This window comes from Cololabis saira, chromosome 2, assembly GCF_033807715.1.
Source record: "Cololabis saira isolate AMF1-May2022 chromosome 2, fColSai1.1, whole genome shotgun sequence".
Taxonomy (NCBI): Eukaryota; Metazoa; Chordata; class Actinopteri; order Beloniformes; family Belonidae; genus Cololabis; species Cololabis saira.
The window spans coordinates 18,609,177-18,623,702 of record NC_084588.1 but is presented as its reverse complement, the minus strand read 5'-3'; the positions used below and the strand labels follow the sequence as shown (position 1 = coordinate 18,623,702).

General features: G+C 42.6%; 2 protein-coding genes across 2 annotated transcripts in view; one reads left to right on the top strand and one right to left on the bottom strand.

Annotated features, from left to right (window-relative positions):
- Positions 1-2,193: 2,193 nt before the first annotated feature.
- Positions 2,194-4,333, bottom strand: senp8 (SUMO peptidase family member, NEDD8 specific). Its single transcript, XM_061709404.1, has 2 exons — positions 4,260-4,333; positions 2,194-3,552 (listed from the first exon to the last, which is right to left on the bottom strand). The coding sequence occupies exon 2, from the start codon at positions 3,549-3,551 to the stop codon at positions 2,886-2,888; it is 666 nt and encodes a 221-aa protein (XP_061565388.1). The 5' UTR covers position 3,552; positions 4,260-4,333; the 3' UTR covers positions 2,194-2,885.
- Positions 4,334-4,785: 452 nt separating this feature from the next.
- Positions 4,786-14,526, top strand: part of myo9aa (myosin IXAa) — a 132,721-nt gene continuing 122,980 nt past the window's right edge. Inside the window, exon 1 of the mRNA XM_061739399.1 lies at positions 4,786-5,133. The gene's annotated coding sequence lies outside the window, so the exon portion shown is untranslated. The remainder of the gene's footprint in view (positions 5,134-14,526) is intronic.

Here is a 14,526-nt window from a genome sequence, read left to right as displayed (position 1 = left end):
ATATGTTATATATATATAATGTAATGTAACATAAACATAATGTACACACACACAATGTATACATAACAAATAAATGAGAAATGAAAATGAAAATGAGACTCCAGCAGACCCCCGTGACCCTTCAAAGGATAAAGCGGGTATAGAAAATGGATGGATGGATATCAAGTGGTCCAGACCATGATACTCTGTCCACCATGCTTCACCATTGATATCGCTCTGATGTCGATGAGACGCGCCCTTTTTGTAACATAAATACAGTGGCGGTGTGTATGACTCCAGGGTTTTTGCAGCTTGCTCGCTGTTAAAGTCCAGGTGTAGCGTCCTCTGTGCTGCCCTGCTGTTGACAGCCTGCCTCTTCAATGTCTTGTGTAGCATGACTCTACACTTTTTTTTTTGTCTTTGTAATTCCTTTCCAGCCTTTAAGTGGATCAGGCGTCTTCAGAGATTTCATTTATGTGAGTCACGGTTCACACTCGGTAAACGTCCTGCCATATATTTATAGCTCCGTTGTAACCTTGTCCAGGTTCTACAGAGCGCTTTGCACCGCGTTTCTCCTTCATCCGGTGCTCTGTTATAGCCATTATATATTCACTCAGCAGCACTTTTGTTTTGTGCAACGATGAGCATGCCGGGGGATGTGTCCTGCCCAAGGACACGCTGGAGGACGACCCACTCTTCCTCTGAGCCACGGCTGCCTCACATCAGCAGATGTTTCATCTGATCAGCAAACTTAAATGATCAATCTAATTTCATTAGCTTCACTCCCAGTGTGAAAACTACTGGTTCTGATTAACTTCTGTTGAAATAATTAGTTTAAAGGTCTCTTGTTTTTTTCCCTCCAGCACTGCAAACGCTCAAAAGGTGTCTTCACTATAGAGGCATGCAATTACAAAAAAGAGGGTTAACTGCTCGAGTACATTTTGTTTGTCAGTTATTGTAGACGACGATCATATTTTATGGTAACCAAATGCAGAAGACAGAGTTAATATCCAGGCGATCACACACTTTTCTAGAAACTGAGGAGTTTTGTTTGCACAGATATATGTTGAAGGCCACGGTGAGTCTGGAGAAAGTAACGCTGGTGATAGAAAGTTTACACTTCCTCACGTTTTTACTCAAAGAACGATGCTGGTGGTTATTTTCTTCAATGACACCTCACACCTTGTGTAACAGATAGTGATATTATTTTAGATCTCAGAAGTGAAAGACGGGGTGCAGCGTTTCTGCAACACTTTAGCAGAGTTCCAGCTTTTAGACTACAGTCATGTTTACACTCGCCCCAGTCTTTTGTTGTTTTTTTTTTAACTTTATTTTGCTGAAACAGCCCTCCATCCATCACCGTAGTGAAGTGGAAGACATCGAAGGTCTAGACAAAAGCAGTTCCTGCCAGGTGATATTTCCTTGGACATAAATTTTCAACGTATTTTAACTGCTGAACTTTTTTGCAGCACAGAAAACGCATGACCTCAAAACACAAAAACATACATGCAAAGAAAAAAAATAAAAATAATAATGCAGCCCATGAAGATGGACTGAGGCGAAAGAGAAACCTGCCCCAGGGTTTTACGAAGCAAAAACGCAGAGAGAGCAGGGTTTGTATGTGGATGGATTACTGCAGCATGAGATTTACAGGTTTAGAAGTAAGAGGAGCTGCCAACCGCATGAAATATTTTCTCACTTATTTGAGCAAGACGATGCCAAACCACATTTTACACGTACGACAGAAACACGACTCCGTTGCGAAAGCGCTGGGGTGCCAAACTTGTCTGTCTGGAGTCCAGGTCTGAAAACATTTGGCATAATATGAAATGGGAAATATGTACTTCTTAAATGTTTTGCATTTCAAAAGAACAAGGAGGGATCTCGTTGGTTCTCAAAGGTGGGGTTCGTGACTACCAGATCAGTTAGTTCTGAACAACCTGAAAATTAGTTATTTTTTAATTTCGTGAAGTCTGATTTACTTTATTTTAGGTTAAAGCTTAATTATCACCACTTTGTTGAGTTTTTAACATTTTTTTTGTTCCATATTAACAAAAGCACTATATTATACCATTACAGATATCTAAAATGTGTCATAAATATGATTTAAAACTGAAAAACAATTTAGCTGGTTCCATTCGTTCTGCAGCCAAACAACAAACGTTTAATCGAGCAGTTGACACACAAACAATGAAAAGAAGACAGCTGCGATTTGAAAAACCCCCCAAACGATTTTCTTTTTTTACTCCATAAACGTGTGACAACAGCCACATTTATTTGATCATCATTGACTCTGACACATCTGCAAGAACATAACATACATTCCAGCATTCAACGTCGCCTTTTGTCCCAGAAGCATGCGGCGCTCATCCTCTCACCACAAAACTCTTCTGTTGCGAAACTAAAGTACTTGTAGATAAAACAGCTTTTCAAAAGAAACAAAACAAAAGACCAGAACTGGTGAGAAATAAAAGTAGGAGCCCATTTAAGGGTTAATGTGCACATTCTTATTGTCAATTCATTAAAAATGACCCTGAGCAATAATCTGTGTAAACATTTCAAAATTTGCTCCAAACTAGTAAAATGGACAAAAGAAGAAAAGTCAGTTCTTCCTTTTCCACATGACGTACTTTCCATTCTCACTGAGCACGTATGTGGGTTTTGTAGGCATGCTGGTGTTCCTCTTTACATACTTTTTGTGCATAAACAAGAGATAAACATGACACCAACTCTTCTCAGAAGCATCATAGGTTCCTATCATTGCTTTATTTCTTTTTTAAATACTATTATGGAGTATGATAGAGACTGTAATAGAGATAAACTTCATGTGTATTTATTTAGTGTGTACAAGGAGTGCATTCAGATTCTCCAGCAGTAGATATGTGGGGCTGACGGTTGCTCTTGTGCTAAGGGAAGGACCGGGAGCAGCAGAGGTCGTTCTCAGCCAGACTCTGGATCAGTCTGCACCACTCAGCCCTTTTCTGTGTGATGTAGGTTGGGGTAATGATTGGCACGGGAAGGCGCGGTGAGCCCTCCACTCTGGTCTTCTCACACAAGGCCTCGGCGATGCAGACGACGTACATGCCGCAGTCATAGCTGTTCTGCTGTGACGGGCAGGGCTCCTCCACAAACAGCGCTTTCCTCCCCGCACCCAGGAAAGGCTCTAACTTGCTGGCGATGCGCCGTGCGTGCAGCGAATTGCTGCCATTTTGAGAGTCGTAGTGCGCAAAGTGGTTGGAGTTGTGGTGGTAGAGCAAGAGGCTCCAGTGCGAGCCTCCGGCCGTCTGGCTGGAGTTGTCGTTAACGGCCAGGAAGACCCATCGACGAGAAGCCAGATCCAGGGGCTCCAGGAAGAGGGCCAGCTCATCCGGAGAGGAGACACACTTGATGAACTGGGTGACCTCTGGGCTGATGAAGACGATGGCACTGCCCAGGACTCTGAAGCGCTCAGCGGCGAAATATTCAAAGGCAAATCCAATGACTTGGTCATTGAGCCAGAAAGGTCCTTCCAGGAGGGAGACGTCAGAGCGCCGCAGCAGGCTGTCCTGGTAGCTCAGAACCACAGGATCCATCCTGCAGCAGTTACAATATATACATATATGTAAAAGCAAGTTTTATCACTGATGTTTCACTGATTGATCAGTCATTCACCAGATGTATCAAAGACAGTTTTGATAATCAGTTAATTTGGCTCTATTTCAATAAATGACATCTGAAAACTCAGAGACTTTACATTCTCCTGACTATGCTTTCGATTTTTGAAAAAAAACAACAAAAAATAAATAAGATAAATAAGAAAATGCATTGATTGGGCAGGACATTCATATTGTATATATAGTTTCCTCAGTTTTGTCTTTTTGAGTTAAGCTCAATTAAAAGTTCAGTTTTAACCCTTTAATGCCTGATGTATAAAATAATCCACAGAAAATCAAGTGTTTTATTATATATTGAAATTAAAAACGCCCACAATTTTGTCTTTACGTTTTCGAAATCGCATTGTTTATATTATTATGTGTCAATATATATATATATATATATATATAAAGAAATAAATAAAATAACACCACATTCACGTTTGTGTATACACCCAAAACCGCGTGTTAAATTAATTGTTATCATATTTCTATTATTTTATTTTATTTGAAGCGGGTTTACGTTAGCACGAGCAAGCCGATCGCTATTTTCACCACATCACGAAGTTAAATAATTCATCTCGGACTGGTAATGGTACACGTTCCACCTTTGAATGAATATATACGTGGTTGGTTTAAAGAGCATACCTGAGAAAGACACATTCAGACAGTAGAAAGCAGGAAAACTGCAGTGTTGTCCCTCATCGCGCCGTAAAGCGCTCCCTCACAGGACCGTAAACACTTTACGACAGCGGGGCGGGAGCAAGCGGAGCAAGCCCCTCTCCTCTGATTGGCTGCTCACATCCGGGTCATCGTGATGGGGCTAAACTACACGGGTAACCTTTTTTGACATTACGTGCAAGGGCTGGAAAGTTGTCAGTGCTTACGTTTTAGAGGCTTAACGTTCATAAATAAAGCACATATGCGCACCATAGATCAAATCCTTTAATAAAATGATTCCCATACTCAAAATTTACGTCTGTATTCAATACATAGATAATCTGAAAAACACGGAGCGTCGCGGTTCAATCTCGCTGCCATATTGTTTTTGCCCCACTTCCTGTTATCCCTCCGCCGGGGCGGGGCTTGTCCGCTCCTCCCCCTCCGGCCGCGGCTCCGCCCACCAGCAGCGTGGACGCGCAGCAGCAGCAGCGCACTCCAGAGAGCGGCCGCACTGATTAGGAAGCAAAGAGGAGTTTTCTGTTCCAGACCAAGCTGCGCAGGACTGCCCTTCTTTCTTTCCGTCATTTTAATTGATTGCATTCAAACTATGAACACGCTCGGATTACAGACGGTGCAGGACTGCTCGCCGCCGACCTGAATTCCGGAGGAGTTTGTTCGGATGTGAGCGGACACAGGAGGAAAAAAAAATATTCAGTGGGAATGCAGGGAATTAAAATATAGACTAGGCATTTTTTCTTGGTTTTCAAGTGCGTGTGGTTCTGCAGGCCGTCCTGACAGGAGGAGGAGGAAAAAAAACAAACCCAAAAACCTTCACTTTTACTTCAGCCCAGGTCTGGAGGTAAGAGGGGGGGCTGTTCACCAGTGGGACGACTGAAGGCTGGTTTATGGTTCTGCGTTAAACCGACGGCGTAGGCTACGCGGCGAAGCACACCGTACGGTGTGCGTCGCCGCGTACTCTACGCCGTCTTTTTAACGCAGAACCATAAATCAGCCTTTACATGCACAAGTCACTTTTAGTCCCTGTAAGGAACTTGGTCATTTATGATATTGTTTTCAATCACAATGCCTGTCGGGTGTGTGTGAGTGAGTGGTCGCTGTTAAAGTCTGTGCGTGAGATGAGAGAAAGAAAGGGTGGAAAATAAAAAAGTTGTGGCTGCAGCTCCCTCCTAGGCATTACACACTACTTTGAGCTTCCTTTATATCTAAGCTACAGATCTTTGAAATGGACGTTATTAATATACACAAGTGAAAGCATCGATAGTTTTTGCAATTTCCATACAAATGTGTCAGATGTTGCTGGAATGTTAATGACAAGGTTGTCATCTTTGTGCTTCAGGAGAAGATGACATAAAAAACCCAAATCAGTGCACGTATAGGATGATTAATCATAGCCATAACCTGGAACCAGATTACACAACTAAACAAAGCCGTGCTCTTTGCCAGCATGTAAACATTAAAGTGTTGCATGTATTCAGTGTGATTAAGGAAAGGAAGGAAGGAGTGTGTGCTGGGCTGAGTGCTTGGCTGCAGAAGGGTGGGGTGAATGTTTACATGTATTATTTAGTGGAGGTCAGACTGTACAGCTTATGATGCAGTGAAAGCAGCTCGAATCAGACGGAGAGGTCTGGTGAGGTGAAGAAGATGCTGAATCACCGAGCCAGCATCAAACACACTTTCACCACGGGACATCCTGGGACTGAGCTCTCTGTGTGGCATTAATGCACCTAAATGTATTCTATTTTTATCTCACACAGAGCTGTTTCGGTATTCATGAAGCTATTTTGGCCTGCAGTTTTTGTGCCTTATTCATTGTGATTAGTGCATGTTGTTTTTGCTTGTTCCATGAACTCATATAGACATTTTAAACATTATTATGACTGTCTAATGGTTACATAATGCTCAAATTAGATCTTTACCATCATTTGTTTACTTATTGATGCCTGAAAGAGCTACTTGGCTTTGTTTTTTGTGTGTTTTTGCTCTGATGAAACACACTGATTTGACAATGAAAGCTGCCCCAGGCCCTCCGGACAAGCACAGGTGATGAGAGTGGAGTGGCTCTGTCCTGCAGGAATGTGATGCCTGAGAAGAGACAGCTGCTGTGAGCACGAGAGGCGGTTTGGGATGAGACTCTGGCAACTGGTCCCCGTTGACATCTGACACCCCACAGGCCTCCCGTCTGCTATTTCTAAAAGACTGGCCTCAGTTTCGCGTCACAGTGGGGTGTACTGAGTGATACCATCGAGACCGGTGCCGTGGTTTGAATAATTGGAAAGCTCAGATATACAGGACTGTGTCCGAAAATTAGAATATTGTGATTTTCTGTAATGCAATTACAAAAACAAAAATGTCATACATTCTGGATTCATTAGAAATCAACTGAAATATTGCAAGGCTTTTATTATTTTAATATTGCTGATCATGGCTTACAGCTTAAGAAAACTCAAATATCCTATCTCAAAAAATTAGAATATTCTGGGAATCTTAATCTTAAACTGTAAACCATAATCAGCAATATTAAAATAATAAAAGGCTTGCAATATTTCAGTTGATTTGTAATGAATCCAGAATGTATGACATTTTTGTTTTTGTAATTGCATTACAGAAAATAAAGAACTTTATCTCAATATTCTAATTTTCTGAGACAGTCCTGTAAGTCCTTGCCAGCAATGATTGTTGCTGTTGTCTTTCTTGGAGGGAAACATCAGAAAATCACTGAATATTTCTTGTAACGAAGCATCTAAGAATCGTTACGGGTTCTTCTGTAATGAAACGATGAATGACTTCAGGTTTTGCCAAACCTTTACATGCCATGACTCTTTGACCTCACAGTTGAAGCACAATCCTGGTGTTTTTGGAGTCGAGATCGACTGACAACGTAAAATGTTACAGATTGTTTCATAGCACCTGATTCAGGAGATAACTTCTTGCATGTTTGGCAACATTCTCACATATTTTTATGCAGTTTTGACCTTAGAATATTTCTGACGTTTGAGAAGAGGCATTTTGTTGCCTATTTTACAGTTTTAAAAAACATTGTGAGCTGATGACAACAGCACCAGAAACCCAGAGTTTTCCGCTGCCACTGAATGCAGCATTAAAAACAAGAAGGTTTTCAAAGAAGAGAAAGAGAGATCTTTCTCTTCCTCTTTCGGGTTTCCCTTCAGGGGTCACTACAGTGGACCATTCAAAGGATTGGAAGAGGTGACACGCCATTTACGGCATTGATTCTCAGCGGTTACGGTCTAAAGCCCGAACAAACGCATCCACACACAGCCTCATGGAAAGATAATGCATGGGTCAATGTCATGTGAAAGACCACGCTCAGTCTACAAAGAGTATGTTTGTATGTGTGCGTGATTTTGAACCATTTGCTATGTTTTAAAGTGCTCATCCCATCACGCAAAACAAGGAATATACAAGCCGAAGGACAATCACAAAGACGACTAAGCTGGAATAATAACTGAGAGGCATTTTTTGGTAGGAATCTGTGCTCTGGTTTTTTGGACTGTCGGGTATTTCATCGAATCAAGTGCTGCATTTGCATCCGGGACAGTATTTGAACTCCCATTGCAGTCCTCGAGGGCTGGTGTCCTGCATGTCTTAGCATGTTCTCTGCTCCAGCACACCTGATTCAATTGAGTCGATCATTAACAGACTTGTGCACACCCTGATGATGAGCTCATGGTGTGGTGGTCATTTAAATCAGGTGTGTTGGAGCAGAACAACATCCAAGACATGCAGGGGAGTGGCTGAGGACCAGAACGGGAGAACGCCGTTATTATGGGACAGCAACCTTCTTTGTTGCCACTAATTCATAGCGGTGACCCCATTCTCGTCCCCCAACCTGCCACCGAGTTGCATCTCCTGTCTCAGGGGAGGAGGGCGCGAGTGACGTGCTGCAGGCTCACATGATGGGGATGTCACTGAACTGTGTTGTGGCTCCATGATGGGATTGTATGGCGTAAGTGATTGGCATGCACATGAAGTCATTAAAGAGGAACCTGCTTGTGTTGCAGCGAACAAAGCTCCCCTTTCTTTAGCAGGCCTATTATATGAGCGAGGCTTTGGCCTCACAGGCTCAGCTTCCCCACGTTTTGCATTTCCCTTCATTAACTCACTGCGGCTGCTAACAGTAGCTGGAGTGAGATGCAGAGAGGACACTGCATTGTTTTGTTATTGGTGAGTTTGTTTATTTGAAATAAGCCTTTTTTAATTTGTTTTAAAGATTAACCCATTAAAATGGAACATAAATAACTAATCATGTTTGTATCCCTTCAATACATTTCTTTCCTTACTTTTTTTTGGACATTGAGTCAAATTTTGAATTATTTTAGCTTTTTTCTTCTTCAATCAAATGATGTCATAGATGCTCATTTGCCCTTTTATTTGTCTCTTGAGTGTCAGAAAGGATATTTGAGCAGGAGGAATATTTCAGATATTCTCCTTAATGTGGTAACACGACACTGAGAAAGTCTAACAAAAGATGATACTTATAAAAAGGAACATTAACTTTATGAGGAACAGCTGTTCATAACGGTATACAGTGTAAAAGTCAGAAACTTCTGGATATTAAACCTTAAAATCATGAAAGTCAGCCTGCATTTTGCTGGATTTGGTGTGTTGTGACACATCCGTGACAAAGGCTCCTGGCCCCCTGCAGGCTCGCGGTACAGGAAGGACAGGGACCGCTGTTAATCCCCAGGCATGCGCCGTTGTGTAATGGTACACAATACTTTGCAGAACGGTCCTCCGCTGAAACCACTTCCACTATCAGCCCAAAGTGTGATTACCATATCGAAACCTTCACACGATGGCACTGACCCCGTTTGATTTTACCGGCGTCAGGAAAACATTACAGCGTTCATTTGCATATGTACGCAAAAATGTTTTGCATGCATTTTCTTTTCATAGCTGAGGCGATATGAAAACCGCAGGAAAAGTGACCCGACGACTTTCAGTTCTGGGATGTAGGCGAGTGGAGAGGACGGGGAGGAAGACGGTTTGGAGGTTTGCCTCGACACTGTGCTGCCGCGCTTATCTGAGAGAAATTCTGGCAGCTTACAGTAGTCTGTTCACTGTCAAGACGAGGCAAAGGGGGAGGAAGAGTGGAGATAGCGCAGAGTAACTGACAACAAACAGGCTGTGATAAGGTGGGTTTGAATTCAGCCTGAGACGTGCTCGCTAATAGCAGGGATTCCTCTCCCGTCTAATCCGTACTAGAGTTATCAGCGTAGTAAACGAGTAGATGATGTGGGCTACTTACAGATTACTCTTAAGTCTTGCCATTAGCAGGGGCATCATGGGCAGAAGTCAAGATTCTGCTGATGGGGAAAATAAAACTCTGCATCAGCCCAATAGTTCTGACCCTGCAGGGCTTCCAGATGCAGTCCTCGCGTCACAAACATCACAAAGAGTTTTCTAATCCATCTAAAGGAAGTACCAGTAGAAAGAAAACGCATGTAAGAATTTAAAGATGCACACAGAATGTGTCAAAATCCTCTCCATCTGCAGGCTGGGATGAAACGGAGATGGACGCACCTCGACAAGACGGTGATGCGCGTAGATGTTTGTCTCATGGAGCAAAACGCTTTAGAGTTATAAAGAAATATGTTTGCGGAGAAATGGATTTAAGGTTAGTCCAGAGGGAAAGGGCCGTTTTAAACCTCTGACATGACCCAAAAATGCTCCTCCACTTGAGTGATGGTGTGGATCGGGTCCCTGCAGACCAACCCAGCTCATTCAATTTCAAGGAACTAGATCAGTACGAGTCTCAGTGGCCTGAACTCCCCTCCTCGTTCTGTCTACTCACAGTAGTATATCTGACGTGGGTCGTCAATTGGTGCGGAGTTAAGATGGTGGCGGGGAGAACAGAAGGAGTTTTTGTGCTCTCACAAGGTTAAAAGGACCTCGGTTTGTCTCTAAGGACCATATCCACTTTGACTTAAATTGAATTGCACTTTTGAGTCTTATCAGAGGTTTAAAATGACACTTCATTCTGCGGCTGCTACTTTGCCTCTGGGCTAACCTTAAACCCATCGTGCTGCAGACTCGTACTCCATCACAACTCATAACTGCTTAAGTTCATGTTGTTCTGCTCCCCAACAAAGGCTTACACTCGGCACCATCTAGTAATGGACCTATTATTGATTCAACTGTGGAATATTCCTTTAGGTAAAGAAAAGAAAAGCTTCTCAGTACCATGTGTGCACACATGGTACTGAGAAGCTTAAACAAACAATTAGCTTAAACTTAAAGGTTAAACAATTAGCTAAATAATTACAATGTTCTGGAGTATTTAAATAATAAATTGTATCTGATGCCTGATAAATGAATCTAACATGGCAAAATGAACATAGAGGCCCCTCAAAAGCAGTATGCCAAATCAAAATGTTTGTGTATCAGAGAAAACTTGCTGTTCAACTCAACTTAATTTATATAGTTCACTCCTTCCAAATGTTTCCATTCAATAAAAGCCAATAAAATAACAATAATAGTAATAATTATTATTACCCTGTTAAGGAAACCTGTCTGTGGTCAGGATTCTGCTGGAGGACGAAACGGTTATAGATTTAAATGAACTAGCATTAAATCTTATAGATTTCTTCTTCTTTCTTCTCTATTCTGAAAGTTTTTGTTGCATCCTTTCAGACTAACTTTCAGCTTTGCTTGGTTCTTGCCGTACTTTCCTGTTAGCTCTTATGCAGCTCTGGCCTCAATGTCCAGTTTATTATCACTGTCTTTCCATCCACGTGCACCTTCATCCACATGCTGATTACAGACCACAGACCACAGCACTGACTCGGTAGTCTGGCTGCGTTATACGGCACCACGCAGGTTCAGGTCCCCCACGGCGCGTGAGAAGGCTCTGTGTCACAGGGAAGTGGATATTTTGGCTCAGCTGGAGCTGGAACAGGTGAGCTGCGGACGCGGACCGGAGTGCCAGTCGTCCTACTTGTGGAGATGGAGCGTTCAGGCCAGTAAGAGCTCAACGAGGGTTCACATGGAGGGCTGGACTGTTCTGACCTTCTCAGCTGAGACAATGGGGGTATTGTTCAGCTGCTGGGACTAAGTAGTTTCTTTGTGATGCCTTTTTTTCCCCCTGTGGATTTGTGGTGTGTTGTGGTGCAATAATTTCATGAAAATGTAACCTGCAGATCTGTATTGTTTGATCGATGTTGACTGTAACATCTTTCATGTAAGACCTTTAGAGAGCCACGTCTGACGACCGGAGCGTGAGCGGTGGATCCCTCTGGTCGGAGGACTTTAGTGGGCTGGGAGTTATCCAGCACATTCTGAGGATCTTTGATCGGATTGTGATGTTGGGATTTAAAAGCTGGAGCAATATCTGGTGCTCTTTGTACTTGTCCTGAGTAATTTTTGGCACCTTTTGAGGGTGTGTGCTATTCTGCTTAGGGAAGGTGCTTGGTTTGCAGCAATGTTTAGGTACTTGTTTACGTAACCTTAGATCATATCAAGTGGTATGACATTAGAAATGTTGTGTCCTGTCTTGTTTACAGACGCTTGTTTTAGTTATCGCTAACGTACAACAGAAACTGGGATGACTAAAACAAGACCATGCATGTGTCTTAGAGTTAACAGAGGGCATTATGGGACATGTAGTCCTCCAGGAGGAGCCTGCAAAGAAGAGTTCAATGTTTGAACTCCTCAGAAGGAATTACAAAATGTTGCTGCACTTCATCGCCGTCTATGCGCTGAAGGCATACAATAAACCACGAGGCCACAACATTATACGTTGCCTCTCCAATGTCTTGCCAACGTCTTCCGTCATCCTCTTGAAGCCAGCAACCAAACTTGCTTTATCATCACACGGCAGCTCTTTGCAGTCTCTCCTGGCAGCGTCTCCGGCTGCACCACCGGGCTCGGATTTCAAACATCCTGTGATTTGCTGAAGGCAGAAAGACGGCAAGCGTCCCCCCATCCTCAGAGAAGACAGCGAGAGCCTCCGTAGCACTGCCCTGTAATTACAGGTCGTGTTTTTTCTCCTAATACGCTAAACAGATGTGCTTTAGGATTATTCTTAATGTTCAGAGCCGGAGTTAGACCTGATGACCCGTCATTTACATCAGCTGTCAGAGGTGCAGTCCGTTTGAAGTGCCTCGGTGATTTGGATGAGAGAGTCTCGGTATTGCTGTCACGCTCTCTGTGACAAAAGATTTGCAGCTTCAACCAGGGTCTTCTCAACTAGTCTGTCTTGTTTTCTTTTTTTTTTTTGTTGCTTTTTTGCTTATTAGGAAGGTTTCTAGCTGAGTGAAATGACCCGGATGTTTCTATGAGACAGCCATGATAAGAGCTGCTCAGACTCTCTGAATGCTACGAGGATGTCCAGTGCTTCCTCAAGTATTTCCTTCGGTGTAGGAAGCTCCAGACAATCCTTTCTGAAAGGAAAAGGAGTGAATTCTGGGAGAAAATCCTTCTGGCCTGAACGGTTTGAAGCGATGCTCAGCTGTTTTCATCTAATCTTACTCACTGAGATTCTTGCGAACGTGTGCGAGGGCAGGAGGGCGAGTGTGAGCAGCATGTGCCCGCAGTCTGCAAAAACAACTTTGACTTCGCAGCTTTTTCTCATGCGTGGGTGTGCATGAGTTATTTACTTACTTAATTATATGGGTGGCTGCAACAGCAGCAATATATATATACGCTGGTACGCTGGACACATTTAAAAAAAACTTTTTGAGGACTTAAAGATAAAAAACTCACACTGACTTTACACTTATCAATTTTAAAAGAGGTTGCAGATAAATCTCCACAGTTGGGAGAAAATCCTGAAGGGTCCTGCTTTATTTGGGTGGGCTCCTGTTATCCCCGCCGAAAGCCGGTATTCGAAGTTATTTTTAATACCACAACTTTTTAGTTTTGTTTCATGCAAAATGTGTTGTTCCATGATGCGTTTTGTGTCAACAATCATTTCAAATATTGACTCTGCAGGATCCCCATTCTTAACTCTACGACGGAAGTAGACCAGATGTAGGAGGCTGTCAATTAAAAATCTTAAGTTTTTGCCAAGTCGTCTGGTGTATAATCAGCAAAGTAAATGACACCCTGTCACATCTAAGGACTTGGGGTCCCGGTCTAAAGATTTCACAAAAGATTGGGGATCTTGCCGGATCACTGTTATCTTAAAGCACATCCCTTTCTGAAACAAAGCGCCTCCTGTTGACACTAATTATGTCAGGGAAAAGCAATACAAGAATTTACAGGAAGCCAGGTAAAGATTTGCAAAATTAAACATGTTTGATTTTTGCGTAATGGCAAAATATGGAAAAAACGAAACAAACTGTTATTCCAACCAACACCGGAGGTCCTGTTCACGCCTGTGGCCCAAATCTGATGTTTAGGATACGCGATCAGAATCTGGTCTTTCTGAATGTTACCATTCCTTATAGATCATATCTGATTTGTTCGTCCCCTAAGCCATGGGTTGCTATGTTAACCTACATGCATAGAACGGATAGCAACAAACCAAAAGGATGGTGAACCGACTCACAAATGTTACGTTGAGTTTCGGTGCAAATGTTCTGCACGTTACAAGAAAATGTCAGAGATGGAGGTCGCTAACTGATGGTAGCTCACTGCCACCACTTTTTTTAGATGCAGTGGTCGTTTGTGTTGCGTTGCAAATGACACAAAACGTAATTGGAAATCTTAACCGAGCGCCCGGATCTGCTCATATTGAGACGCATCTGTGAAAATCCAGTTGCAAATCCTTTTCAAGCCCCCACCGATATGTGGTTGGAGTCCAATTTGGGAAAAATTATAACCTTGGCCATTTGGACTGGCAGAAAAAGAAAAGAGGAGCAATTGTCTTGCACGACAATGATTTTCTTCTGACTGTAGAAACTTCTGTGCAAACGTGAATATAATATCCAAACTCTTTGTCCCATCTTAATCTGTGGTGTCTGATATTCGATCCGGGAATTACATCATCTGCCTTCGATACTGATACTGGTGTGTGTGTGTGTGTGTGTGTGTGAGTGTCATCTGCAGGGACTTATTTTCTTTCTCTACTTTATGTTGTGTTTTGTCACAATTCACATTTAAACAGAAGCTTTAACTGTTAATTGCTCAGCTAAAGGAGGTTAGACTGCTGAAAGGCTGCACTGTTTCACACTAGGATGTCAGAATAGTCCGGTTTTATGGCGTTGATCTAAATATCTGTAAACTGAATATAAAACCATACAATTTACATACACAACTAAAATGATTATTT